The 27,804-nt window shown below is 43.9% G+C and overlaps 1 protein-coding gene across 1 annotated transcript in view; it reads right to left on the minus strand.

Moving 5' to 3' along the window:
• The window catches only part of LOC311239586 (ankyrin repeat domain-containing protein 13C-like), a 68,372-nt gene that overhangs the window by 24,703 nt on the left and 15,865 nt on the right, over positions 1 to 27,804 (minus strand). The window contains exons 4-8 of the mRNA XM_084327953.1: positions 13,887 to 13,972; positions 12,763 to 12,808; positions 12,005 to 12,071; positions 11,606 to 11,750; positions 836 to 967 (exon numbers count right to left, since the gene is read on the minus strand). Coding sequence (XP_084184079.1) covers positions 836 to 967; positions 11,606 to 11,750; positions 12,005 to 12,071; positions 12,763 to 12,808; positions 13,887 to 13,972 — 476 coding nt within the window. The remainder of the gene's footprint in view (positions 1 to 835; positions 968 to 11,605; positions 11,751 to 12,004; positions 12,072 to 12,762; positions 12,809 to 13,886; positions 13,973 to 27,804) is intronic.

Here is a 27,804-nt window from a genome sequence, read left to right on the forward strand (position 1 = left end):
TACCTTTCTGTGAACGTCTAGGAAAAAACTGTGTCAATCCGGTATACCATGGCGGAACTATGGACATTATACAAAATGAACTACTTACAGTTCGATTTCATTCACAGTATTTGCTGCCCTGTACCGGGCGCCTGGTGGTAATAAATCTATATCTAATGGCCATAATAAGTTAATTTATAGGCCTGATATTCTATATTCATATTTCAAATTGCATGTGTCCAGATGGCAAAATTCAGTACTGTATCTACAAAGACCCCTGTAAATCATCTGCCCTTTGTTCATTTGCCTACATTTATAGTAACACTTGATCTCCAGAAGGTGTTGAATGAGCTCAGTGGCAATCTTTCACTTTTGGTCAATGTTAGCATGGTGTTATTCACCGTCAAAGATGGGAAAAAAATAATAATGATCATTTATATTCTCCTTTGGTTCATGACAATTTACTCAAGCATAGACACAATATTTCTGACACTGGGAATACATTCCCTGAATACACCAAGAACATGCAAATGTCCTTGTAGAAGTGGAGCAATCTTCCATTTACTTGGGTATGTACTTTAGGCAAATTGTCTGAAAATGACTATGGCTTAACAGTTAACAGGTTAAGACAGAACAAACAAAAAATTGTCGAAATGTGACTATTTGAGGCAGTGTGTGTATGTGTGCACGTGCGTTTCTTTTGGAGATATCAATTTCCATGACATTTCAAAAACATTTACAATTTGCATCACTTCACAAAACCTTTCCAGGACAGGAAAACATACTTAAAAAAATATGACTGTAGGAACCCTGAGCTTTTTCTCTGTCCAAATCTAAAATCTCACAAGGTGCTTACGGTCTTGTCCTCTCTGAAGAGCCAGCCAATCTGACTGCGGGAGAAGCTGATGGACTTGGTAGACAGAGTGGCAGAGTAGACGTCACTGCTCATCAAAATATCCACCTCCTCCTCAGTCTCCATTTCGCACTCCTTTAAGCAGAAACCATAATAACCAGTAACTACCTCGTACATAATCACTTTTCATCAGCCTTAAAAATCAGTGCTCGATAACCTTGGAAAGGAAATCTCAAAATGACATTTAAATACACCGGCCATCCACATTCTCCATGACGGAACCATCAACATTTTCCATTGACAGTGGTTCTCAACCTGTGGTACGCGTACCACTAGTGGTACTTGGGCCCCCTGCTGGTGGTACTCGGCAGGATCCCTGGAATCTCAAATTAAATAAAACAAACTTTAAAATCAAAATAATAATACTACAGCGAATGAAAATAAGCTTGAGATCATTGAAATTGGGGTTTAAAATAAGTTGTACATTTATTTGGTTGTTTTTAGATTTAGAAACAAAATAAATGTTTGTTTCTGAGTCTGATGTTTCTGACGGACACTAGTACCTGTGGCACGTGCACTATTAGCTAACATTACAAGCAAGCTAGTGATGACTAGCCGAGAGATGTCGCAAAAGTTGCTCAAAACGGGAGATATTCGAATGAGAATATAGTGGAGGAGAATATTTTTTTAACCAGAAGATTTCTTCACAAGAAAACGTGATGCACTGAATAGCGCATAGCGACAGCTGGTAAGTAGCCACACACTATTACAGAGTGACTGAACCGAGTGACTGGCTCGTTTCTCAAAGCCTTCCGTTTCTTCTAAAATGGACTACAAGTGTTTTGTTGATTTACATCCACATCACTATTCATTCATCATTATGTTGTTACTGCTGTCGGATTAGACTTTATTTGATTGGAAGAAGATCCCTCGGGAAAGAGTTGGGATTTTATGCAGGATATCTGCGATATTATGCTAATAACATTTTTATTTTAACTACCGGTAACCCGGCCGCAAATTACCCGCAAACAATAACATATTTTTGTTTGATCGCCACCGCGGTTGACAGCAGGCACTCGCCCACTATGGACCAGCCCGCGCAAAACTAGTGTGTGTGTGTGTGCGTGTGTGAGACAGAATGAGGGGGAGAGAGAAAGGGAAGGAGAGAGAGAAAGGGAAAGGAGATAGAGGGAGAGAGAAAGAGGGGGATAGAAAAATGGAGGGAGACACAGTGGGGGAGAGAGAGATAATCTGACAGCCAGACAGAGAAAGAGACACTTATTTATTAGTTTGAACTGTTTTATCCCAAGCCTGTTACACTATGTGCATGTGTGTGAGAGAGAGAGAGAGAGAGAGAGAGAGAGAGAGAGAGAGAGAGAGAGCGAGAGCGTGTGTGTGAGAGGGAGAGTGTGTGTGTGAGAGGGAGAGTGTGTGTGAGAGAGAGTGTGTGAGAGAGAGATGGAGTGTTCATTCAGAGTGTTTGAATGAAGTACAGTTGTTCTTAATTTTCTCACTTGCTATGTGAGAGTGTTAGTTATTATGTTCTCAATGCCCCTTTCATTGTATGAGAATTGTGTGGAAGAGTTCTAGAGTTTGCTAGTTCTAGTACCCCTTTCGTACATTGTGGCTGTGTCTGACAAAAGTTAACAATAAATAATGTTATTAGGAATAAATTTGCCTCCTGCGTGAACTGTGCATAGCTGAATAGTTACTGTATTTTAACGTCGGTCAAATGGTGATACTTGGAGAGCCAGCTACGCTCTCAAGTGGTACTTGGTGTAAAAAGGTTGAGAAGCACTGGACTAGCATACAGTATTTATTTCCCACCCCCCCTTCAAAACAAACAGTTACAGAGCACAGGGCCAGGCACTAGAGCAACATTGTCCACTGTGTTAGAGAGACGGAGAGAACACAAAGAACATGGAAAAGTGTTAATTTTCCCCCACACAAATCTTCTGCTTTGCACAGCTCCTAACCAATCAGAACTCTGGCGGGAGTGTAAACAACAGGGTTTCCATTATTCGGTAATTACCGTATTTTTTTTTGTTTACATACAAAATCTGTTGAAATTTCTCATGTCATAATGTCCTGTGAAAATATGTCCCTCTTATCTTTATTTGTTTACCAAGTAATGTATGTTGTCCAATGTATGTCACGTGTGTGTGTGTGTGTGTGTGTGTGTGTGTGTGTGTGTGTGTGTGTGTGTGTGTGTGTGTGTGTGTGTGTGTGTGTGTGTGTGTGTGCGTGTACCAGGAGAACAAACGAGGACTGGAGTAACATTTGTTGCATTGGAACATAGTTACCCTAGTGTTATCTAAAAGATAAAAACTTGTGTGAACATGTTTCCTATTTCGTGTAACGTTCATAAACTATTGATACGGACTGACACGCTTAAGTTGTGGCAAACTGTTGTGCTACATGGACCTAAATACCTAACCAGACCCATCCTGACTGCACCAAAATAAATTATTTTCTTAAGAAATCTGCCGTTCAATGAGTGGAGAGAGAAAGCTGCTGCAGTGCAGACAAAGTGGAGGTAAAGGAACATTAATTACCGGTATTACTATTTGATACAGACAGAAACACACTTAAATTGTGACAAACTGAGTTGTGCTACAAGGACCCAAACAGTGCAGACGGAGTGGAGGTAATGTAATGTTAATTATTACAAATGGTAACTGACTTTTTTGATGGACAACAATAAGTATTAAGCATTGGGTGGGTGTATAACGTTATTGCAATAAGCTCAATAAACACAGATAATATTTAACCTGATTTAATTACCACTAGTGAGGTTGGACGGGGCGATGACTCCATGCCACTGGGCACGGTTTTGTGCCATGTCTTCATGTATCTCTAGATCCCTCATATAATTTTCCACATCCCCTCCACGTCTGCTTCGGTCTCCCTCTCGGCCTCTGCCCACCCACAATCATCTCATCCACCCCTCTCAACATCCCCCCCTCCTCCGATCTTCTCACATGTCCAAACCACCTTGAGACGTCCATATCTCACCTTGAAATCAATTTCCCTGACACCACAGATCTCATCCACCTCGGCACTGGTCCTCCCGTCCTGCCATCTGACTCCGGCCACATACCACAACATCTTCCGATCGCAGCTCCATCACCCTTTTTGTCATTGCCCACGTTTCTGAACCATACAGGAGAACTGATCTCACACATGCTTCATCCGCAAAGATTGTGCGCACTTTTAGTTATTATGTTTATTGTTAATACTTTTTTTTTATAAAAACCACGCTGGCATGGACGTTGTACGACCGCCAGGCGCTCATGGACTTAAACTCCGGACTGGAAGAAGAGTTTAACGACAAGATTGGCCATCAGAGATCAGACGGGACAAGGACAAAGACAAAGAGGACAATAGAAAAGGCGGCAGGATCAAGAGGAAGCACAGAGGACGGAGAAGTGGAATCAGAATAAGGCAAAAAAGTTCTGCTTACCGGCCGGCGATCCCATAGATTCCGTTGGCAAATGTACGTTCGCTGGAGAATAAGATGGACGATCTCCGTGCAAGGATTCGATTCCAACGAGATGCGAGAGACTGCAACATACTGTTTCACGGAGACATGGTTGAAGCCAGCAACACCGGATCAAAACATCATCCCGTCGGATTCCTTCTCGGTTTTTCCGAGCTGACCAAACTGAAGAGTCAGGAAAGTCCGTTGGTGGAGTTTGCTTCCTCACTAACAACGGCTGGTGCAGTCCCAAGGAGGTGAAGATTATTTCCCGCTCCTGCTCGCCGGACCTTGAACATTTGTCCATCCTTTATCGCCCGTTCTATCTCCCCCGGGAATTCACAGCCATCATAACAACTGCAGTTTACATTCCACCGCAAGCCGACACCGCCAGAGCTCTGGCCGAACTAGTACAGGACTATTTGAATCAACACCAAAACAAACATCCGGACGCGGCTATGATCGTAGCCGGTGACTTCAACAAGGCTAACTTGAAAAATGTTATGCCAAACTTTTTCCAACACATCAAATGCACAACTAGGGGGGGAACACGTTGGATCACTGCTACACCCCTTTCAAACAGGGCTATAAGGCAGTACCAGCGCCTCCGCTAGGTAAAACAGATCACAACGCCATATTTCTTTTACCAAGCTACAAACAATGAGCCCGAGAGGCTGTTGTGTCGCGAGAGGTGAAGCAGTTGTCCGAGAGCTCAAAGGCCACGCTACAGGACACACTGGGGGGCGTAGACTGGGGGAGACACACTCTCTCATTGACGGAACACAGCGGCTGGCCCAGATGGGATAAGAGGATGAATACTTAAGTCCTGTGCAAACCAGCTGGCCCCAGTATTTACATCCATATTCAATATATCCAATATAGTCCGTGGTCCCTGCCTGCTTCAAAATGTCAATCATAATTCCTGTGCCCAAAAACTCCTCCCCAACAAGCCTCAATGACTACAGACCGGTGGCACTCACCTGTGGTCATGAAATGCTTTGAGAGGCTGGTCAAGGATTACATCTGTGCCTCCCTCCCTAGTAACATGGACCCACTGCAGTTTGCATACAGGGCAAACAGGTCCACTGACGATGCGGTCTCCCAAGTACTGCACAACACACTATCTCACCTTGACAGTCAGAAGGGGGGCTATGTGAGATTGCTGTTGATTGATTGATTGATTGAAAACTTTATTAACAGATTGCAGAATGGGTACAATACAGTACAGCTCAATACACACAATTGTTAAGGGGATGCAGACCAGAGAAAGACTTTCGTCTTGTTTACATCAGGGTCCCCCATTTTCAATTCATCAGGACATATATGACATACATGACATAGATAGTCAGTACTGCTACATCTATACATTTATGACATACCAGATTTGCAAATACAGTACTGTTTGTGATACAGAAGGAGTCAGGAAAAGGGAGTATATACATTTGACGTAGAAACTGTACATTGGAGGAGGTTGGGTGGGGGGGGGTTGGGTACACTGGGATATTGACAACCATACTGGGTAATCTACATTGGAGGTGGTTGGGGGGGGGGGGGCACACTGTATATACAAGCAAAACTGTACATTGAGGGGGGGGGGGGGGACACTGTACAAACAATCAAAATTGTACATTGGACTATTGACAAAACCATACTAGGTAAATGACTGTACATTGGAGGGGGTTGGGTTAGGATATTTACAGTTTTATTTACTGTTCATTGACTATAGTTCAGCTTTCAACACCATAGTCCCCACCAGACTGGTTGACAAGCTGATCGATCTGGGTCTGAGCTCCGCCATGAGTGCCTGGATCCTGGACTTTCTAAGTGACAGGCCCCAGGCGGTCAGGGTGGGGGGTCATACCTCCAGCAAAATCACCCTGAGTATCGGGTCCCCCCAGGGCTGCGTTCTGAGCCCCCTGCTGTACTCACTGTACACACATCCAATTCCATAGTGAAGTTTGCGGACGACACGGTGGTGGTGGGGCTGATCTCTAACAATGACGAGAAGGCCTATCGGGAAGAGGTTGATGAACTGGCACGCTGGTGCCGGGACAACAGCCTACTCCTGAACATTGGTAAAACCAAAGAGCTGATCGTGGATTTTAGGAGAATACAGCAGGGGACACACATGCCGTTGTGGATAAACGGGGCTATCGTGGACAGGGTGAGCAATTTCAAGTACCTGGGAGTCCACATCACAGAGGACCTGACATGGTCTACACCAGGGGTCGGCAACCTGCGGCTCCGGAGCCGCATGCGGCTCTTTAGCCAATCAGCTGCGGCTCCCTGACCCAGAAAAAAATATATATATAAACAATTTTCTTTTTTTCTCTCTTTTTTTTGGAGATCGATGTCATACTGTGACACTGAAATGAAAAGATATTTCATCAACTAAAATATTTAGTAAACTAAAATATTTCATCAACTAAAATATACAGTACGTCACACCCCACACCTCTCCCTGCCGTCTGCAAGTGGGTAATCTTGCGTTTCCGACCCCCCAGTAAGCTAACCATGGATAAATCAAAAAAAAGGAAAGTCTGAGGAAAATAGAGGGTTTAATTCAGCGTGGACAGATTAATTTGCTTTCACGACTAACGATGCAGGCTTAGCTATATGCCTGATATGTGGTGTGAAATTTGCGAACAAAGAATTGTTTTGAATTTCTTTTTTTAATAATCGAATTTTATTTTCATATTCGAATCCCATGCCCATCGAACGAAGCTTCGAAGCTTCGAAGTATTTAAGACAGCCCTACTACGGGTATTGCACTACCACCCCTGCAGGACTTAGGGCTGCACGATTAATCGATTTTAAATCGAAATCGCGATTTGGAATGATGCAATTATCAAATCACAAAAAAAAGAAATCGCAATTTTTTCTTATTTTTTTAGTATTTTTTTTATTTATTTATTTAACCCGGAAGTCCCATTGAGATACAAGATCGGTTTTGGAGAGGGAGGTAAGGGGTTTTAGATTGTGTGTTGTGAAGTTTAGACTTCAGAGAGGGAGAGTAAAGTACCGTTGGGTACCGGTATCGATTTCCAGGTAAAAAGAAACATTTTCAGGCTCTGTGTCCTGAAAAGACCCACCGCGTATGCCAGATGCAAGCCTCATTTTACAATAAACCTCTGTGGGGCTGCTTAAAAAATATATATTTTTATCGCAATCGCAATATCTGTCAGAAAAATTGCAATTAGATTATTTCCAAAAATCGTGCAGCCCTAAACAGGAGGTGCAAATCCAGAGCCTGCAGAATTATGAAAAACCCTCACCACCCCAACAACAGCCTGTTTAAGCTGCTGCGGTCAGGCAAGCGCCTACGGTCACATGCTGCAAGAACAGAGAGACTCCGACTCAGCTTCTTCCCCCAGGCCATCAGAACACTGAACACTCTCCACTCACAAATACACATGAGCACATACAGACACACACACACCACCCATGCGGCAACCGCTAAAAAAATCACTTTAAACAAAATGTCACTTTAAAAAATAGAATCTTTAGAAACACTTTAAAAGAAGAAGGTACTGTATAGTTTAGATACATTAAGAGTTAACATTGTAAATTGAATAGTAGTGTATATAAGAACCAGTTTCTCAGGAACCTAGCATGTCTTTTTTTTTACCATGCATATCTTGTGTCTTATCTATTTAATTTTTTCTATGTCTATTTTATTCCATTTTATTATTGTATTTTGCACAATCAATGCGGGCAAGACCACCCACATTTCACTGTATGCCCTGGTATGTATGTGACAAATAAACCTCTTGATTCTTGATTCTATACAGTGGGGAGAACAAGTATTTGATACACAGCCGATGTTGCAGGTTTGCCCACTTACAAAGCATGTAGAGGTCTGTAATTTGTATCATAGGTACACTTCAACTGTGAGAGATGGAATCGAAAACAAAAACCAGAAAATCTCATTGTATGATTTTTCAGTAATTAATTTGCATTTTATTGCATGAAATCAGTATTTGATACATCAGAAAAACAGAACTTAATACTTGGTAAAGAAACCTTTGTTTGCAATTACAGAGATCAGACGTTTCCTGTAGTTCTTGACCAGGTTTGCACACACTGCAGCAGGGATTTTGGCGCACTCCTCCATACAGATCTTCTCCAGATCCTTCAGGTTTCGGGGCTGTCGCTGGGCAACACAGACTTTCAGCTCCCTCCAAAGATTTCCTATTGGGTTCAGGTCTGGAGACTGGCTAGGCCACTCCAGGACCGCGAGATGCTTCTTACGGAGCCATTCCTTAGTTGCCCTGGCTGTGTGTTTTGGGTCATTGTCATGCTGGAAGACCCAGCCACGACCCATCTTCAATGCTCTTATTGAGGGAAGGAGGTTGTTAGCCAAGATCTTGCGATACATGGCCCCATCCATCCTCCCCTCAATACGGTGCATTCGTCCTGTCCCCTTTGCAGAAAAGTATCCCCAAAGAATTATGTTTCCACCTCCATGCTTCACGTTTGAAGAATAGAAGAATAGATCTTTATTTGTCATTGTTGGTACAACGAAATTTAGTTAGGAACATCACCACTGGCATACAAACATAAAATATAGCATGTGCAAAATAATAATGTCAATAATAATAGTAATATAATAATAAAGTATCAATGTCCCAATGTCCTCAATAATAATAGCATACCATCATTGTCCCAAGTGCATTTAGTGCTAGTGCAAATAAATAAATGTAAATATTTCAGTGTAGTCCAGTGAGTTAATGGAAGGGGGGGGGGCGTTGACTTGCAATGGATGAAATAGTGTATAGTGCAGCAATGCAAGTCCGGTTCACAGTTATTGTTGTAATGTGGAAGTGGGAGTTATGTCACTGGGGGTTGGGGACGGGTGGTGCGGGGGGAGTGGGATGCGGGGGGCAAGTTGATGTTGATCGTTGAGCAGCCTGACAGCCCGTGGATAGAGGCTGTTGGTCAGTCTGCTAGTTCCGGACTGGATGGATCTATACCTTCGACCAGAGGGCAGCAGTTGAAAAAGATGGTGTGCTGGGTGGTACTGGTCTTGTAAGATGTTATTTACACGACGTAGAGGTGAAGACTGTGGAGATATCTGGGAGGCTAGCTCCAGTGATCCTCCTTGCAGCCTTGACCACTCTGTGGAGGGCCTCCTTCTCTGCCCTGGTGCAGCTAGAAAACCACACCAGTAGTCCGTACGTGAGTACACTCTCTAATGCGCAGTGGTAGAAGTTGGCCATCAGTCCCTGTGGGAGTTTAGCCCATTTAAGCTTCCTCAGATAGAAAAGGCGCTGCTGTGCTTTCCCCACAGCAGAGGCAATGCTGATCCCCCAGGACAGGTCATCAGACATCGTCACACCCAGAAACTTAAATTTTGAAACACTCTCCACCTCCTCATTTCCAATGAGGAGTGGAGAGTGGCCAAGGTCACCAGTCCTGCGGAAATCGATGATCATCTTCCTTGGTCTTCGTGGGGTTGAGAGCAAGGTTATGGGATGGTGTTCTTGGGGTTGTACTCATCCTTCTTCTTCCTCCAAACACGGCGGGTGGAGTTTATACCAAAAAAGCTCCATTTTGGTCAAATCAGACCACATGACCTTCTCCCATTCCTCCTCTGGATCATCCAGATGGTCATTGGAAAACCTCAGACAGGCCTGGACATGCGCTGGCTTGAGCAGGGGGACCTTGCGTGCGCTGCAGGATTTGAATCCATGGCAGCGTAGTGTGGTACTAATGGTTTTCTTTAAGACTGTGGTCCCAGCTCTTTTCAGGTCATTGACCAGGTCCTGCTGTGTAGTTCTGGGCTGATCCCTCACCTTTCTCATGATCATCGATGCCCCACGAGGTGAGATCTTGCATGGAGGCCCAGACCGAGGGAGATGACCGTCATCTTGAACTTCTTCCATTTTCTAATAATTGCGCCAACAGTTGTTGCCTTCTCACCAAGCTGCTTGCCTATTGTCCTGTAGCCCATCCCAGCCTTGTGCAGGTCTACAATTTTGTCCCCGATGTCCTTAGACAGCTCTTTGGTCTTGCCCATTGTGGAGAGGTTGGAGTCTGATTGATTGAGTGTGTGAGTGTGTGGAGAGGTGTATTTTATACAGGTAACGAGTTCAAACAAGTGCAGTTAATACAGGTAATGAGTGGAGAATAGGAGGGCTTCTTAAATAAAAACGAACAGGTCTGTGAGAGCCGGAATTCTTACTGGTTGGTACTTGGTAGGTGATCAAATACTTATTTCATGCAATAAAATGCAAATTAATTACTTTTCTGGATTTCTTTTTTATTCCATCTCTCACAGTTGAAGTGTACCTATGATAAAAATTACAGACCTCTACATGCTTTGTAAGTGGGCAAACCTGCAAAATCGGCAGTGTATCAAATACTTGTTCTCCCCACTGTATATATCCCTCCTCTGATCTTTACCACTATGTTTCGATTCACCAGTAGCCTACTAATTTCCCACCACTTCCTCCACTCTCGCCCTCACCGTCCTTTCCACTCCCGCCTCACAGTCCATCACATCTCCCAGATAGCAAAACTGCTTCACCTCCTCCAGCACCTCCCCTCCCACCACTAGACCACCATCTCCAACCACCTCCTCCTCTTCCCTCTCACACGTGAAGCATGTGAGATCCCTCACTCCCCTCAGATTTTCCAAACCTGAACATCTTTGGTGACACCATTTGTCACATTCTCTACACTGCACAGTTTACTCCCACTCCTCTTCCACAAACTCCACATGGGTATCTTCCTGACTGAATTCGCTCTCCTTCACTCCGTGTTATCATCACCTTTGTCTTGTCGATATTTATCTTCATTCCCCCTCGTCTTCATTCCATCCCTCCACTCAACAAACACTCTTCACTTCCTCCTCTGAATCTGCCGTCAGCACTAGATCATCAGCATAAAGCCACAGTCCTTCTCCTCGTGAATCTCTTGTTGCTTCCTCCATTATAGTAATGAAGAGCAGTGGGCTAAGATCAGAACCCTGGTGCACACCTACTCCAATGCCAAAGTCCTCCGGTGTTCCAGCTACTGTCTTGACTCTCGAAGTGGCTCCCACATACAGGGACATTACAGCTCTAATCCAATTCACCAATGGTGTGCACTGGTAAAATAGTATCAAACCTCTCCCACTCATGACTTCCAATCAGAAAGCCCAGAATACAATCTCTTTATTCACCATGGATATTTTGGTCTTTAGACAAATTGACTCAAAATTAACTATCCAGTAAAAAGATCGGACTGCCCAGCACTCTAGCTCTGAACTGCACAAACACAGCAACATTTTGTGCGTAAAGTGCCTCACTCACCTCGTGGTGTATTCTCTGGTACACCTTTGCCTCGTTGTCCAGGACCACAAAGGACTGGGAGGGAGCAGCATCTCCATTGAAGATGAAGCTGAGGTCGCCACGCTGACACTTCATGTCAGTGAAGTCTATCAGGGTGGTGTCAAGTCTAGAGAGAGAGAGAGAGATACAGAGAGATAGATAGAGATACAGAGAGGGAGAGACAGAGAGAGATAGAGATACAGAGAGGGAGAGAGAGACAGAGAGAGAGAACAGCAGGAGAGTGATAGTGAAACAGAGTTCAGTAAAAGGTTCATGTTGTCCTGACAACATATCTGAGATGTGGAAGTGCGGGATGGAAATGACAGGATCTCTCTAATGAAGTACAGCACAAAGGAAGCCTTCACTGACAGGTAACCTCACCTGATGTTGATCCCCTGCTTGTAGATCTTACAAGCATCAGACGGCAGCATCCGAGACAACAAAGGCACTGCGATACAAAAGGAAGTCAGATTACATTTCAGCCGAGGTTGACGAACAAAGGCTGTGAAAACGTGAACAGGGTACAAAGTTCTGCATGGACAGCAGGAAGCAGATTTATGGCCCGGAGGCGAATATGTTGCAGATTCACTTTCACTCACAGGTTTGGAGAAAAAGAACCGTAGCAAAAGTATCCACAACTCCTGTTTTTTTTATCACTATTACTACTATTTGTAGTAATTCATTATAGAATAGAATAATAACAATTATGATTGTTAATATGACATTGTATTTACCGTACTTTTCGGACTATAAGCCGCACCTTTTCCCCCCATTTTTCGACCCTGCGGCTTATAACGGTGCGGCTTATATGTGACTCGACGTGACCAAACCCGAAAATGTAAAAATCTAAATATTGCTTTTTTGACTGCATTGAAATGTTATTCATCTGTTCCCTTATTTGCTAAACTTAATACAACTTGTAAATGAGTTAATTCTTGGTATTTGTCCGACAGTATTGTGTCCCAATGCTAATTACATATGGTAATTAAACATGAAAACACCTGCGGCTTATAGTCCAGTGCGGCTTATATATGTACACATCATTCAATTTAGCTGCTGCGGCTTATATTCAGGTGCGGCTTATAGTGCGAAAAGTACGGTATATAGCTCTTTGCACAACGCCATGGTCCCAAACTCACCCCAACTCTGAAAATCCCAATGCAGTTCCAGGTAAAAGTCACCAAGCTATGGGCAAAAATACAGACAAACATCAGTTGTCATAAATCAACGTGCATGCAACACATGGAGAAATAAGTAATGTGTTGTAATTAAATAGATGAACGTTATTCAACAAGCTAGCAGAGCTAGTGCTGCAATTGTTACTCATTCCCAACCCTGCCAGAAGCATTTCATGTTTTATTATTCAGTGGTTACTTTGCATATGGACGAATAAATGTATGCATTCTCTCCAGCATAGATTATTCTGAATAGAGGCTTGAGTCATTTATGCAAATCAGAGCCTAAAAAAGGTTACACCAGAGACTGTTGAAAGGGGAGATGAATCAAGTCACTCTCACAACTACAGTGTCACATGGGTTACGCAAGGCTGTCACTCTTACCACTTCCCCCACCTCCATTCAGCACAATGGGAAATGTAGAGGTTTTGACCAAATGTGGCTTTCTGTACCATAGAATTCTAGGTAAATATTACAAGCTAGAATATGTTCTGAACATTCTGAATGTTTTCCGAGCCAGAAGATCCAGTGCAAAACAAGTTTTGTTTGAGAAAACGTAAATAAAGTACTAATTGACCACAGGAACGTTTAACGGTTATGATTAAGATGTAAAGTTAGAATTAATGTAACAGTGTGGTTAAGGTTAGAGTGTTACGGTTAGGGTTTGACGGTTATGGTTAGTTTAAGGTAATAAGAGTGGTTAAGGTTAGGGTTGGGGTGAGACTATCAGAAAAGTGTGTCTCTGTAGTCTTGAGATAAAAGCACTTGCCTCCCATGCGAGCGCCCCAGGTTTGCTCCCAGCAGGGGAGTTCAAATGTTTTCTGAAAACGTTAAACGTTTTTTATATATGTACTTATTTGAAATACGTCCACATTGTACATTTTCGTAAATGTCAATATATTACTTATGGCTATAACATAAACGTACAATATGGACCCTTTTCATGGTCGGTTAGTACTTTATTTACATATTTTAAGTGAGATTGGTCTGCTTTGGTTTCACTCAAGAGGAGACAGGAAATGGTGGTACAGGTAGTTGGTCAGAGGGAAGGAGCTCAGGTGAGGTGAGCCAGTAGCATCCTTGCTCACCTCTTTAAGAGCATTCAGTAGTTTTGGTCTCTTGTCTTCCACACTCTCTCTTGACTGCTGCTTCAGCTTCCGCAGTATCGCTGTGACTGAGAAGAGGAGAAAGAAGGAGGGACACAGTTTTTACGGATGATGCAGCCAATGCAGACTCAACAACAACAATTACCATGTGCAACACTTGCAGACCACGCAGACACAGCTAACCATCTTAAGACCACGGTATCAAAGCTGGTAGAAAGTCATTACTTTTAGCAGAACACAACTACATTTTACTGACCTTCTGAACCGTGTTTATAGGTTGGCCAAGTAATTAAGTTTGCTATTGCCTATATGGAGACCTGAGAGTTGGAGAGAGGGCATGGGCTCCAGCCCTCAATGCCCAGAGAGGTGTTTCTCCATTTGGTCAATATCAGTTGATGTTAGTCATTTATCACGTGCGTGTGCGTATGCATGTGCGTATTAGGGCTGAGCCCAAACGTTCGAACGTTCGGACCTTCGTTCGTTACGTTGGCATTCGAATTTTAAATCAACATTCGAAAAAATTTAAGTATCTGTTTAAACCAATGGGTTTTTCTTCACAGTTGCAGATAAAGATTAGGCTACACTAATATTATAGTATTAAAACTGATGAGTTCTATTTAGGGATGTCCGATATTGGCATTAAAATGTGATATCGAATTTTTTTTATTTTACATTTCTATAACCTTTATTTACCCAGGCAAGCAAGTAAGAACAAATTCTGATTTTATTTATTGTCAAAAGTATGCATAATGTTGTGTTAAAGCAGTTAAAAAAGCTGCTTTTTACTGTCGCTCCGTGTTTTTCTGCCTATCGCTACCTTAATGATTTATTATAGCCCTTTCAACTCTAAATACTCTGTACGTTAACTCCCAGTTCCTATGGTACTTCACCAGAACTGTGAATTTATTTATTTAGATTTATGACCGCAGTACTTCGCCGAAAGGACGAGTAGCGAGATCTCTCCGTGGGAGGACCAGCGAGATGAAGAAGTCTCCGTCTTATCAGCTACACACAAAGGACTATGTCGGGCACTGCTGAAGGCGAGGATATTTATGAAAGGCGAGAATACTTCATAAAGACCCCGGCTGAAAGAAAACAAGACCCACCATCACCATCTATATGAATTGAAAATGGGGGACCCTGATGGAAACAAGACAAACGTCTTTCTCAGGTCTGCATCCCCTTAACAATTGTATGTATTGAGCCGTACTGTATTGTACCCATTCTGCAATCTGTTAAATAAAGTTTTCATTCATTCATTCATTCACCAGCTAAGTACCTAGCTTAGCTTCAGTTTAGCCTAACCTGAAAAGACAAGAAATAAGGGAAGATGCCGGGACTCGGCGCTCCCACAGAATGTGCTAGCTGCCTGAGGAAGAGTAAGAGGATTGTAGAGCTGGAGGCTTGAGTTTCTATCCTGCACCAAATCCAACAGGATGAGCGACTCATTGACTCTATTTTTGAAGCTACTACAAATATAGCCAACGATACCATGATTGAGACCTGGCCTAGGCTAGCTACAGAACCACCCAAAAGACGGTCCTTGGCACAACCTAGGAGCTAAACCAAAGCAGTGGACCACAGTCAAGGATAAAAGGAGAAATATTTCAGTGCCCCTGAAATACAAAAAAAAAGCCCCCGAAAATCAATTATGGGGAGCAAAAAAAGCCCAGAAAAAAAAGTTTATTTCTAACCCTGTACTGTATTGTACCCACTCTGTTAATACAGTTTTCAATCAATCAATCAACACCCAAGCTAACATTCTAAGTCTGTAATGTTCAGTGAAAGTAATGGCTTGGATCTGTACTATACTCAATATTCTATGAAAGTTCTACTAACTTGAATGTCTTGAGTTCGTGTGACGTGTTCTTATGTTTTGAGTAAATAAAACTCATAGTTTCTGATTGACTTGGAACTATTCACTTATTAAGTAAGTATAATGTAAAAGCATAACTTAAGTACAACTTAAGATAATTAAGTAGATACAGACTGTAAACCGCATGTTCAAAATAATCAATTAGTTTGAGTAGGATATACTCAATATTATATGGAAGTTCACCTAACTTACATATGTTGAGTTTGTGTGACTTGTTCTTATGTTTTGATTAAATTAAACTCATCGTTTTTGATTGCCTTGGAACTATTCACGTATTAAGTAAGTATAATGTAAAAGCATACCTTAAGTACAACTTAAAAGAATCAAGTAAATACAGAGTATTGCTGTTCAGTGGTAGAATTCAATAAAGGAATATCTTATCTTAAAAAAAATATATTTTCCACTCATTTCTATGTTTCAACATTACTGTCTGATGCAGTAACATTAGTGTGATGATGTGTGCATGAGAACATGCAACCTGCATGTTTATGTGCAGCACTGGATGAGGCAATTATATTAATGAATTCGTTTAGAGAATTAGCTCAGCTCTGAGAAGTGAGAAATAACGGCACATGTGAAAATAATATTTCTGCAGCAAGCAACAGGAAACGACTGTTGTGTTGATATATTTGATACCTGACCACATGTCGTGCCTCATGAGATGCAGTCAGCAGCTGGAGGAACTTTCTTTCTAGTGAGTAAATATATATGTAAATTTGCCAATTTGCGGTTATCTGTGGCCATTTAATCTGTTCGGATATGCAATTTGTAGATGCAAATTGCGTGAACATGCTAGAGCATCTTTTAATAGTTTAGTTTAGTTAATTGCATGATGTTCAGTAATTAATATAGCTAACTCGGTCTCCATTGTCTTCTAAAACAACTGCCTGCATGCTGTGTTCCAATTAAAACATTATGGCACACCGAAATGTTGCATGGTTGTTTATGCATGCAAAATATTAAGAGTTCGCTGTATACCTTTGGGTCAAGTGTGAGTTAGTGAATAATTGGTAAAGATGGCGTCGGCCCTCGTGGCATGTTAAAGTGTCAAGCCATATCTCCATTTTAGGTTTGTTTTGACTGCACATATCTGCATTTGTTTCAGGTTTTGTTTGGCGGTTGGTTGGTTTAAATTCATGTTTGGTAAATAGATATATGTGTTATGTAGTACGTACGTAGTATTTTGTATGTATGTAGAGGTGTAGTAAGACTCAGGATACAGGTTACTCTTTAGTCCAGCATGGCAGGTTAAGGTTCAAGCATGGTGCTACAGTGAAAGTCACATTCAGCTACAGACACACTGTGACCCGTCAGGTTTCTACAGCGAGTCACATTCAGCTACAGACAGACGCAAGTTATATGAATACTCTGCTTCTACAGCTTAAGATCTATAATACTCAAGGGAGACTTCATTATATGAGTCAGCTAATGCAAGCCTGCCGTAGAGTTCTCCCTCATGAGCTGAACTGGAGTAATGAATAGCCCCGTTAAGGATACCTGCTGGATGTTTATTAGCACACCACAATGAATGACAAATGCGGCCATATATCTCTGATGCGCTCCAGTTATCTTGACCAGGGGGGCGGGGTTGGACTGGTAAGTGAAGAGAGGAAATGCTGACAGCGCGCTCACTGCAGGGGCTGCTCAGCATTGCACAGTGCACATGGAGACCTGGAGTGAGCTGCTGTCGCAGTGTGCTGTACATGTGTGATGAGCTCATGAGCACCTCCTCCAATGTACAGTTTCTACATCAAATGTATATACACTCTTTTTCTGGACACTTTTTGTATCACAAACAGTACTGTATTTGCAAATATGGTATGTCATAAATGTATAGATGTAGCAGTACTGTCTATCTGTATGTCATGTGTGTCATATATGTTATGATGAATTGAATATGGGGGACCCTGATGTAAACAAGACGAAAGTCTTTCTCTGGTCTGCATTCCCTTAACAATTGTATGTATTGAGCTGTACTGTACTGTACCCATTCTGCAATCTGTTAATAAACTTTTCAATCAATCAATCAATCAAGCAACGGCCACGATAACGGCAACAACATGCAGCAGCAGCACACACCGCGAATAAAAGTACTTATTAAAAATAAAAAAGCGACCACCCAATGTTGCACAAAATACCATCACTCTCCATTTACCAGCGTTTTCCATCTCACAGAGTGACAGGCTAGCCTCTAGCTGTGTGATTATTTTTGTCATTCAAAGACATACCGTGTCACTGGAGAATAGATTTTTTTTACCGTCTTTGCGTGACCTTGCTGGTCAGTAGTGAATGTGGGCCAGTCTGGACTCCCCCTCCCTTCCCTCCCTCACTGTGTTATGACCTTCCTATGGTTATGCTCCTGCTCCTAGTCCCCAGCCTGCCTGTCTGTCTAGCAGAGCAGGAATGGAGAGTGGAGGTGAATACTAACAAGGTTGAGGACAATTCCCGTAACTGCTGAATGTTACAACCGAACCTACATTGATTGATCAATTGATTGATTAACAGATTGCAGAATGGGTACAATACAGTACGGCTCAATACAGACAACTGCTAAGAGGATGCAGGCCAGAAAAAGACTTTCGTCTTGTTTACAACAGGGTCCTCCATTTTCAATTCATCAAGACATTTATGACATACAAATATACAGTACTGTTTCATCAAGACATTTATGACATACAAGACATACAAATATACAGTACTGTTTAATAAAAATAGATCATAAAAAAAATATATATACATTTGAAGTAGGGCTGGGCAATAATGGCCTAAAAATTAAATCTTTTCAAACCACATCCGATTTACGATTTTAATTGATTTTTTCTCTCTTAAAAACTAGAAACGCCAAGGAAATCATTCAAATTAGCTTTGTTTTTATTTGACACAAAACGTATCAAACCAAGATGAATTTCCCTATTGGTGCAAACCTAACTTTCACCAATCTTCACTTAAAAAAAAGAAATATTATATATATATATATATATATATATATATATCTTGATCAAACAAAGATGAATGTCCCTATTGGGATTAATAGTGCAATAACTAGCTTTTTCACCAAACTTCTTAAAACAAATAAAAGGTGCCTCTTGATCATCAAACAAGAATGAATTTCCCTATTGGGATTAATAAAGTGCAAATCTAACTTTCACAAAAGATTAAAAAAAAATTAAATAAAAGGTGACTTAAAACAATTTTTTTTTAATCATCCTAAATCATTCATTTGAATTAATCGATAAAATCGATTATTTGCCCAGCCCTAATTTTCTTTTATCTACTTTTTTCTCCCATTTTCTATTTTTCTCCCATCCAAATTTCGTATCGTCCAATTCTACCCTCCCCTGTCTCGAACGCTGTTAGGCCATGCCTCCCACAAGCCGGCTGCAATGTGGACGAAGCCTTACATCACGTGTCCCCTCCGGTACTCGAGGAAGCAGCCGTCGCATCTTTTCACCTGCACAGCGCAATCTCTCAGCAGCGGGGGTCTGCGTGGGAGGGACACGCCACCCCTGTCGCTTCCTGATTCTGCTGCGCAGGCGCACCAACCGACCTGTAGGAGTCGCTGTCCACAACGTCCGATCCCCACCCATCAGCTTTCCCACCCCTAACACTGCCAATTGTGTTAGTATGAACGACCAGCCAAGCTGATAGCAATGCGGAGAGCTGGGCTCGAATCCAGCGTCTCCTGCATTTGTGGCGAGCGCCTTGCCCACTACACCACCTAGCCGCCCCACCCAGCCCTAATTTGAAGGGGAAGAAACTGTACATTGAAGGGGGTTGGGTGAGTGGGGGGGTTTGGACATTTACCGGGGCCAGTTTCTAATTGCAGCCACCCGTAGGTGCTCTTTGAGAGCAGTTTTGATCTAGATTGCCACCGCTTTAATCAATGGGAGGACGGGGATATTTGCGAACGCTTAACACATCCTGCGCCAAAAACTAGTTTACTCGTTATTGCCCGCCAATCTAATAATGGCAACAACAAGTTTACTAGTTTTTATGATCGTTTATTTCCTTTATTCGCTATTGGCATTTATAATTCATCCAGGAAGGCTCCGGGAGCCAGCTGGACCCTGTCTGATATTTCAACGCCTCAATACCGCCACCTGGTGGATTTCGGGCGAGTTGCACTCCACTCTAAACCGGATGTGGCGCTCTGTGCATCGGGAAAAATCCTCCGGCAGAGATATCTTGTTATGTTGATCAAGACAAACACTCAAGTGCATTTGATCGGTTTCTAGACGCAAGAATCAATATGCTTTCGGCGTTTATTGCGTCATACAAACGGCTAAATGGATCTAGCAGATCGAGGTCAAATAATTGGAATTTCTTTCCCTCCAGACGCATAGGCCACAGGTAAGAGGAATCTAACGTTAATTCCAGCTCGATTGTCCATTTATTTCATTGCAATCCATCTGCTCAACGTATGATGTCTTACTAAGGAAAGCCGTTACTGACAATCAAGGAATCATAAACGACCCCCCCCCCCCCCCTTTCCTTCACGCATGATGGAGCATAATGTATACCGAGGATATGCATTTGAATTTTTTAATATAGCGTGTATAGGATTAGGAACGAAACGCCAATCAATTATGTGTAATATGCGTCGGGCCTATAACTCGCGTTCTACGAATTACTGCTATACACTCCAAAAACATACTTATATTCACGACGGTACTAACTAGGGGTGGGAATCACCAGTTTCATCACGATACGATATACATTCTTTGGACAACGATACGATATTTGCCGATATCACAAAGTCTGCCACGATACGATATGATTCGATTCAGGTGCCTGCGATCGATACGAGACGATATTATGTGCCCATTTAAAGGGGACATGTACTGCTATTCCTAGCACTATTTGGGCAACTTTACACAATTCCTGTTAGTCTATTGAAGACATCTGTAAGGTTTTTTTTCAAAAAAATGCATTGTTTTATATTTCTAATCAAGTACTCAAAACCATCATTTTCCAGCTTCAAGATTTCAGGCTGTTATGGCCTGGCTCCGCCCATAAGCACTTTGAGTGACAGTCAGCCCACACAGCGACTGGTAGACAGAGAGAGATAGAGAGAGAGAGAGAGAGAGAGAGGGGGGGGTGGGAGAGAGAGAGAGAGAGAGAGAGAGAGAGAGCTTCTTCCAGAGCGAAACCAGACACCTCTGCACACACTCCGGAGGGAGAGAGAGAGAGAGAAAGAGAGAGAGCTTCTTCCAGAGCGAAACCCGACACCTCTGCACACACTCTGGAGGGAGAGAGGGAGAGAGAGATGGAGAGAGAGGGAGCACTTGGGGGGGGGGGGGGGGGGGGGGGGACCCGCCGCGGCAGCTTGTGGGCCTCCCTTCCTCCCCTCTCTCCTTTTAATCGTCAAGGTAAGAGGATTTTAAGTCATGGTATCCATAAACTTCAATCGGTTCGGATCCTTTGAAGGAATGAGAATATCAACAAACCTGTAGGGAACGTCACGCTACTGTCCTGCCTCACTTCCAGTGATGAAGCTAAGCTATGCTAACGGAGCGACTGTTCCCTAAGCTAAATGCACACACAGAGACAAAAAAGGTATGTATCTTCTTGTCTAACTCCAGGGAAGATGTTAAATAAGCTAATTTCCCAAAATGTTGGAGTTTTCCTTTAATACAAATAGACCTCCTGTTCACTGTAAAGTGCCACGTTTTTATATATTGAGCTTTAAACTTTAAGTAAAATGTTTTGGAACTCACAACACGCAACCTAAAACCCCTTCCTCTCCCAAACCGTTCCTACAATTGTTTTATGTTGCATGATGATCATATGTTTAAATATCAACATTATCTGTCCATCCTCAGTAAATAATATCAATATAATAATACTCCTGACTTCATCTGGTATTTTCAAACACACACACACACACACACAATGCCCTAGCCCCTCCTCTCCTCCTTCCCCTCTCTCCGTTTCTCTCTCTCTTAGCTTAGTTAGCTTAAGCAGCTAATGTAACGTTAATTTAGGTCTGCCCACGCGACATGGGCATAAAAGAATGGCGACGATGCAAAGCATGTTAGATGCATTTGACCTGTTGCGGGGAAAAACTGCACAGACTTATATCGGATCGCAAAATAGACGACTGAAGCCCTGCTCTCGCTCTACTGTACAGAGCTACACAGAGTTTCACTGGGCGCGGGGCGGATATGACGTCGCCGTCGCCGGATTTTCAAAATAAGAGTATCGCAATATGAATCTATCTTTTTACGTTGCATCGATCCTATTTGATTATTGATAATAGATCGATATATCGATCTGGATCGATGTATCGTCCCACCCCTACTAACACGACAATGTATGAATGGAAAAATATAACGTTCCCACATCCGGAACGATAGATACCCGATGTTGAATGGGCCATAGTAATGTCGATATAGCTATAATATTTAAAAAGTTATAGCCCTGCAAAGAAGGTGAGCGAACAGCACTGGCAGAGAGTGGTATAAGATGGGCAAACTGCGTGGCACAGAATGTGTTAAACTATATCTTAAATTATTATATCTTATATGACGGCGACGTCATATAGCCCCAGTTCTCACCACCATCTTCAACCTGTCTCTGGGCTCATCCTGGGTTCCCGCATGTCTTAAAGCAGCTACAATAGTCCCGGTTCCAAAGAAACCTAAAGTCACAGGCCTGAACGACTACAGACCTGTGGCACTCACCCCCATCGTCGCAAAATGCTTTGAGAGACTGGTCATGAAACATATAAAAGCCTCCATACCGCCATCATTAGACCACAACCAGTTTGCCTACAGGAAGAACAGGTCAACAGAGGATGCTATTGCCATTGTGTTGCACACTCTGCTGGAACATCTAGAGCACAGGCACACATATGGTAGACTCCTTCAGTTCAGCTTTCAACACTATCCTACCCAACAAGCTCCACAGTAAACTGCACAAACTCGGACTGAACACCACACTATGCAACTGGATCTTGGACTTTCTCACAATGTCAGGATTGGCAAGCACACATCCCCCACCCTGGCCATTAGCACCAGGGCCTCTCAGGGGTGTGTACTCAGCCCACTTCTCTACACACTTTTCACAAACGACTGTTGTTCCTCCTCTCCATCTAACCTCATAGTAAAATTTGCAGACGACACAACAGTGCTTGGCCTCATCAGAGGGAATGATGAGACCTCATACAGGAGGGAGGTTGAGCAACTAGTGGAGTGGTGCGATGGTCATAACCTTGCTCTCAACCCCACGAAGACCAAGGAGATGATCATCGATTTCCACAGGACTGGTGACCTCAGCCACTCTCCACTCCTCATTGGGAATGAGGAGGTGGAGAGGGTTTCAAAATTTAAGTTTCTGGGCGTGACAATGTCTGATGACCTGTCCTGGGGGGTCAGCATTGCCTCTGCTGTGGGCAAAGCACAGCAGCGCCTTTTCTATCTTAGGAAGCTTAAATGGGCTAAACTCCCACAGGGACTGATGGCCAACTTCTACCACTGCGCATTAGAGAGTGTACTCACGTACGGACTACTGGTGTGGTTTCCTAGCTGCACCAGGGCAGAGAAGGAGGCCCTCCACAGAGTGGTCAAGGCTGCAAGGAGGATCACTGGAGCTAGCCTCCCAGATATCTCCACAGTCTTTACCTCCCGCTGCCTACGGCGTATAAATAACATCTTACAAGACCAGTACCACCCAGCAAACCATCTCTTTCAACTGCTGCCCTCTGGTCGAAGGTACAGATCCATCCAGTCCGGAACCAGCAGACTGACCAACAGCCTCTACCCACGGGCTGTCAGGATGCTCAACGACGAACATCAACTTTGCCCCCCCCCGCATCCCACCCCCGGTGACATAACTCCCACTCCCACATTACAACAATAACTGTGAACCGGACTTGCATTGCTGCACTATACAATATTTCATCGTTTGCAAGTCAACGCCCCCCCCCCCCCCCCCCCTCCTTCCATTAACTCACTGGACTGAAATATTTATATTTATTAATTTATTTGCACTAGCACTAAATGCACTTGGGACAATGATGGTATGTTATATATTGAGGACATTGGGACATTGATACTTTATTACTATATTACTATTATTATTGACATTATTATTTTGCACATGCTATATCTTATGTTTGTATGCCAGTGGTGATGTTCCTAACAAATTTTCGTTGTACCAACAATGACAAATAAAGATCTATTCTATTCTATTCTAATACACCCGCCGCTTATCAATGACTTGCTTGCAGTCAACATGTACAAAACTGATTGTTTTTTCATTGATACATTTCTGTTTTATACCGTTTTGAATACAAGTATAGTTTTGGAGAGTTCTAGTAATTCCAGAGAAATTCTACGATAATAGCTCTTTAGTGGAATACACAAAACACGTTGTCATTTTTCGGCTGATTTATGAATCGTTTTTAAATAAACGCTAGATTATCGATAGTATATGTGTACTTATGCACGCTAGAGAAGCGGGCTGAAAAATCTATTATCCATGACCTGGTCAGCGCTAACGTCATACACACACACTGTTGTAAATTCCCCATGATTTGTTATGCTGTGTATTGTCATTTCCAGTCAGGCACTTCTTTGATAGCCCAGGGGTCCTATTATTTATAGTCTGGCATCTCTCTGGACAGCCCAGGGGTCCTAATGGGTTTAAATACAGCGGCCATCTTGTCCCCATGTGTTCCATTGCTGTCTGCTTTCCCAGTAAGAGTGCGTTCATGAACTAAGTAAGTCACCAATAGCCTACAAATATAGTGCCTATGGTAATGATAGATACATGTCATATGTAGCCTGCCTTATGTGTTGAGATGCTGTGACATGCATGTGTGACTATGATTTGGTTTGCTACGTTGTGTTAATTCATGCTGCTAATTGAGCTATGCTAATGCCAATAATGCTATAGCATCTCTTCAGTTGTGTGTTCTGGATGCCATTGCATTCTGCCATTTACTTGTTATGTTGGTCCATGCGGCCGATGCTAATATGCTAGATAGCATCTTTTCAGTTGTGTGCATTATGTTTGGTCCATGCGGCCAATGCTAATATGCTAGATAGCATCTTTTTCAGTTGTGTGCATTATGTTTGGTCCATGCAGCCAATGCTAATATGCTAGATAGCATCCTTTCAGTTGTGTGCATTATGTTTGGTCCATGCAGCCAATGCTAATATGCTAGATAGCATCCTTTCAGTTGTGTGCATTATGTTTGGTCCATGCGGCCGATGCTAACATGCTAGATAGCATCCTTTCAGTTGTGCGCATTATGTTTGGTCCATGCAGCCAATGCTAATATGCTAGATAGCATATTTTGCTGTGTGTTCAGGTTATGATTAATAAGCATGTACCTCTGTTAATTATTGTGTGTTCTGCTTATCTGTTGCAGAACACCACTCACTCAATCTTTGATCGCTCCATCCAGCCCTACGACCTGGATGGAAGCATATCGCTCAACAACAGAATCCTTAATAAATACGAAAGGACTGTTCTCTGTGTCTGCGTCCGCTCTCTGACCGGGGTGTGCCCTTCTGGATGAAGTGGCTCCAGCAAACTTTGCAAACAAGCATTATATCTTCAATATTGGTCCTTCGAGCCGGAGAACTTCACCCACGACGGCGCCATGGACACACAGAGAACAGCAGCAGACGAAAATGGAAGACGAGGAGGAAGGCTGCGACAGCTTCCAGCACACCTGCAAGGCTATCTGGTTAGTTTACCACAGTCCCTCATGCCTAATACTGCACCGTCTCTACCAGATGACAGCGAAGGTGCCACCGCACAGCAGCTGCGGTCACTCAGCCTGCAGACCGAGTTTGCAGCTACAGGTGACCAGCTCCACACTGCGCTCGGGCCCCCTCCCTGCCTCTCATTGCCGGGAGCAGTCGATCAGACGCGACACTGGGACCTATCACCGTATGCTAACACCCGGCCTGACCAGCGGGAAGTGTGTGTGGGGCTCACATCGCCATCCCCATCAGAGCAGAGCCACCACAGTCGGAGCCTAACAGGTGGCACCTCTGACGCAAGAGGACCTTGCTCTACCGTGCCCCTACGCCTTCCACCACCATTGTCACATCATAGTCTGAGCGTCCCACCCAACCGCTCACCATGGTCGAGCTCGCTGCCACTAATACCGCTGCTGTGCCCAACAACTGCAACGTTACAGTCTCAAGCCACAACCTGTACACCGGGCCAAAGGCAGCAAGCCTACATGACTCAGTCTCTACCGCCGACAGTAACCTCCGCACCGCTGTTCGGGGCTGCTCCGAGGCCCCCAGCCCCCACCGCGATGAGTCTGGTCATGCCACAGTCTGACTTCCAGGTGATGCAAGCAGTGGGTCACGTGGGCCAGCAAATGCCAACGGTACCAAGTTACCAGCCTACCTACCGGTCAAACCAGCCTGTGTCATCAATGGTGAGGAGCAGGCATGGCAGCACACCAGCGGCCGCACAGACCCGGTATGAGCTTACGCCAATGAGATCTGCATATCAAGTGCATCAATATACTACAGCTACGCCTGCACAGCCTAATTATCAACCTCAGACTGCAACAGCACTCTACCCTGCACGATGGTTACCCACTGCAGCTGCTCTCCAGCCAGTGGGCCAACATACAGCAGGTGCACCTCAGCAGTCTACCTATCAACTACCCTCCTGGACAGCGCCGCCTTCACCATTCACAACCGCTGTCGCAGCAGCGAGGGCATATCAGCCTCCACCAGTATTCCCTGCTCAGCAAGCGTATCAAGCGCTGCCGCACCAGCTGAGCCACCATCAACGATCATCATATCTGCCTCCACCAATCAACACTGCTCAGCAATTGCATCAAGCACTGCCGTACCAGCAGAGCCATCAACAACCAGCATGTCAGCCTCCACAAGCCATCCCTGCTCAGCATATGTATCAACCATTGCTGCACCAACTGAGCCAACATCCACAACCAGTGTATCAGCCTCAGCCTGCTGCATCGACTCAGCCAGCCTATCAGCTTGTGCATCCAACACCCGGTCCAGCACCCTATTATCATGTAGCAGTTCCACCGGTCCAGTATGTCCGTCAGGCCCAGTACACAGCACTACAGGATCCATACGCTCTCCAGCCTCCCAGGCAGCCAGTCCCTGTACCTAAACTGCCTAACCTGGTCCATGACAGCGAGAGAGAGTTCACGGACCTTAAGATGGCGCTGGACCACCTACTCGATGCCCACACTGAACTTTCTGAGCACTACAAGTACCGTGTACTTATGGAGCAGCTGGTTCTAGATGAGGCTAAGCTGATAGCCCAGTCCTGCAGGCATTATGCGCAACCCTACACCGCCGCCATGCAGGCCTTGCAGCGGCAATACGGACAGCCATATCAGCTTGCACAAAGCGAGATTGCCGCACTACTGAACGCTCCTGATCTCAAAGCAGGAGATACCAAAGCCTTCCAGAGCTTCGCCCTTAGCGTCGACTTGCTAGTGGGAATGCTCACATCACTGGAAGGACCTAACGGGATGGAAGTCAGGTCGACCGGCCATGTGGACCGGCTCCTGTGTAAACTCCCTACGCAAGTGAGAGATGGCTTTGTGGAGCACCTACAGGCTCGAGGTCGCCTCGACACGACCAGCCTAAACCCGTACGACCTTCGAGACCTCGCCGACTGGCTCAGGGTAAAGGCTGAAGCTCAAAGACTGTCAGAGAGAATGGCACAGCGCCATCGGATGGAAGGGACACAGTTCTCTAACAGAGACAAGCAAGTTCCCCCACCCAGACCTTGCAACCAGCCTTTCTCTGTTTATTATGGCTCCGCCAAGCCTAAACAAGACAGCCACCAGCCTGCTGAGACATCTCAATCAGAAGCCAAGAAGCAGAAGTTCAAGAGGATGTGTCTCTTCTGTAGGAGTGCCGAGCACTACCTATCGCAGTGTCCAGACATTGTCCAATGCTCGCCGGGAAAGGTTGAGAAGTGGATAGCAAATGGCAAACGTTGTCGTAATTGCGGTCGTACCAGCCATGAGCAAGATGCCTGCACCTTGAGGAAACCATGCAGTGA

The sequence above is a fragment of the Notolepis coatsorum genome (assembly GCF_963971535.1).
Source record: "Notolepis coatsorum genome assembly, chromosome: 13".
Classification (NCBI taxonomy): domain Eukaryota; kingdom Metazoa; phylum Chordata; class Actinopteri; order Aulopiformes; family Paralepididae; genus Notolepis; species Notolepis coatsorum.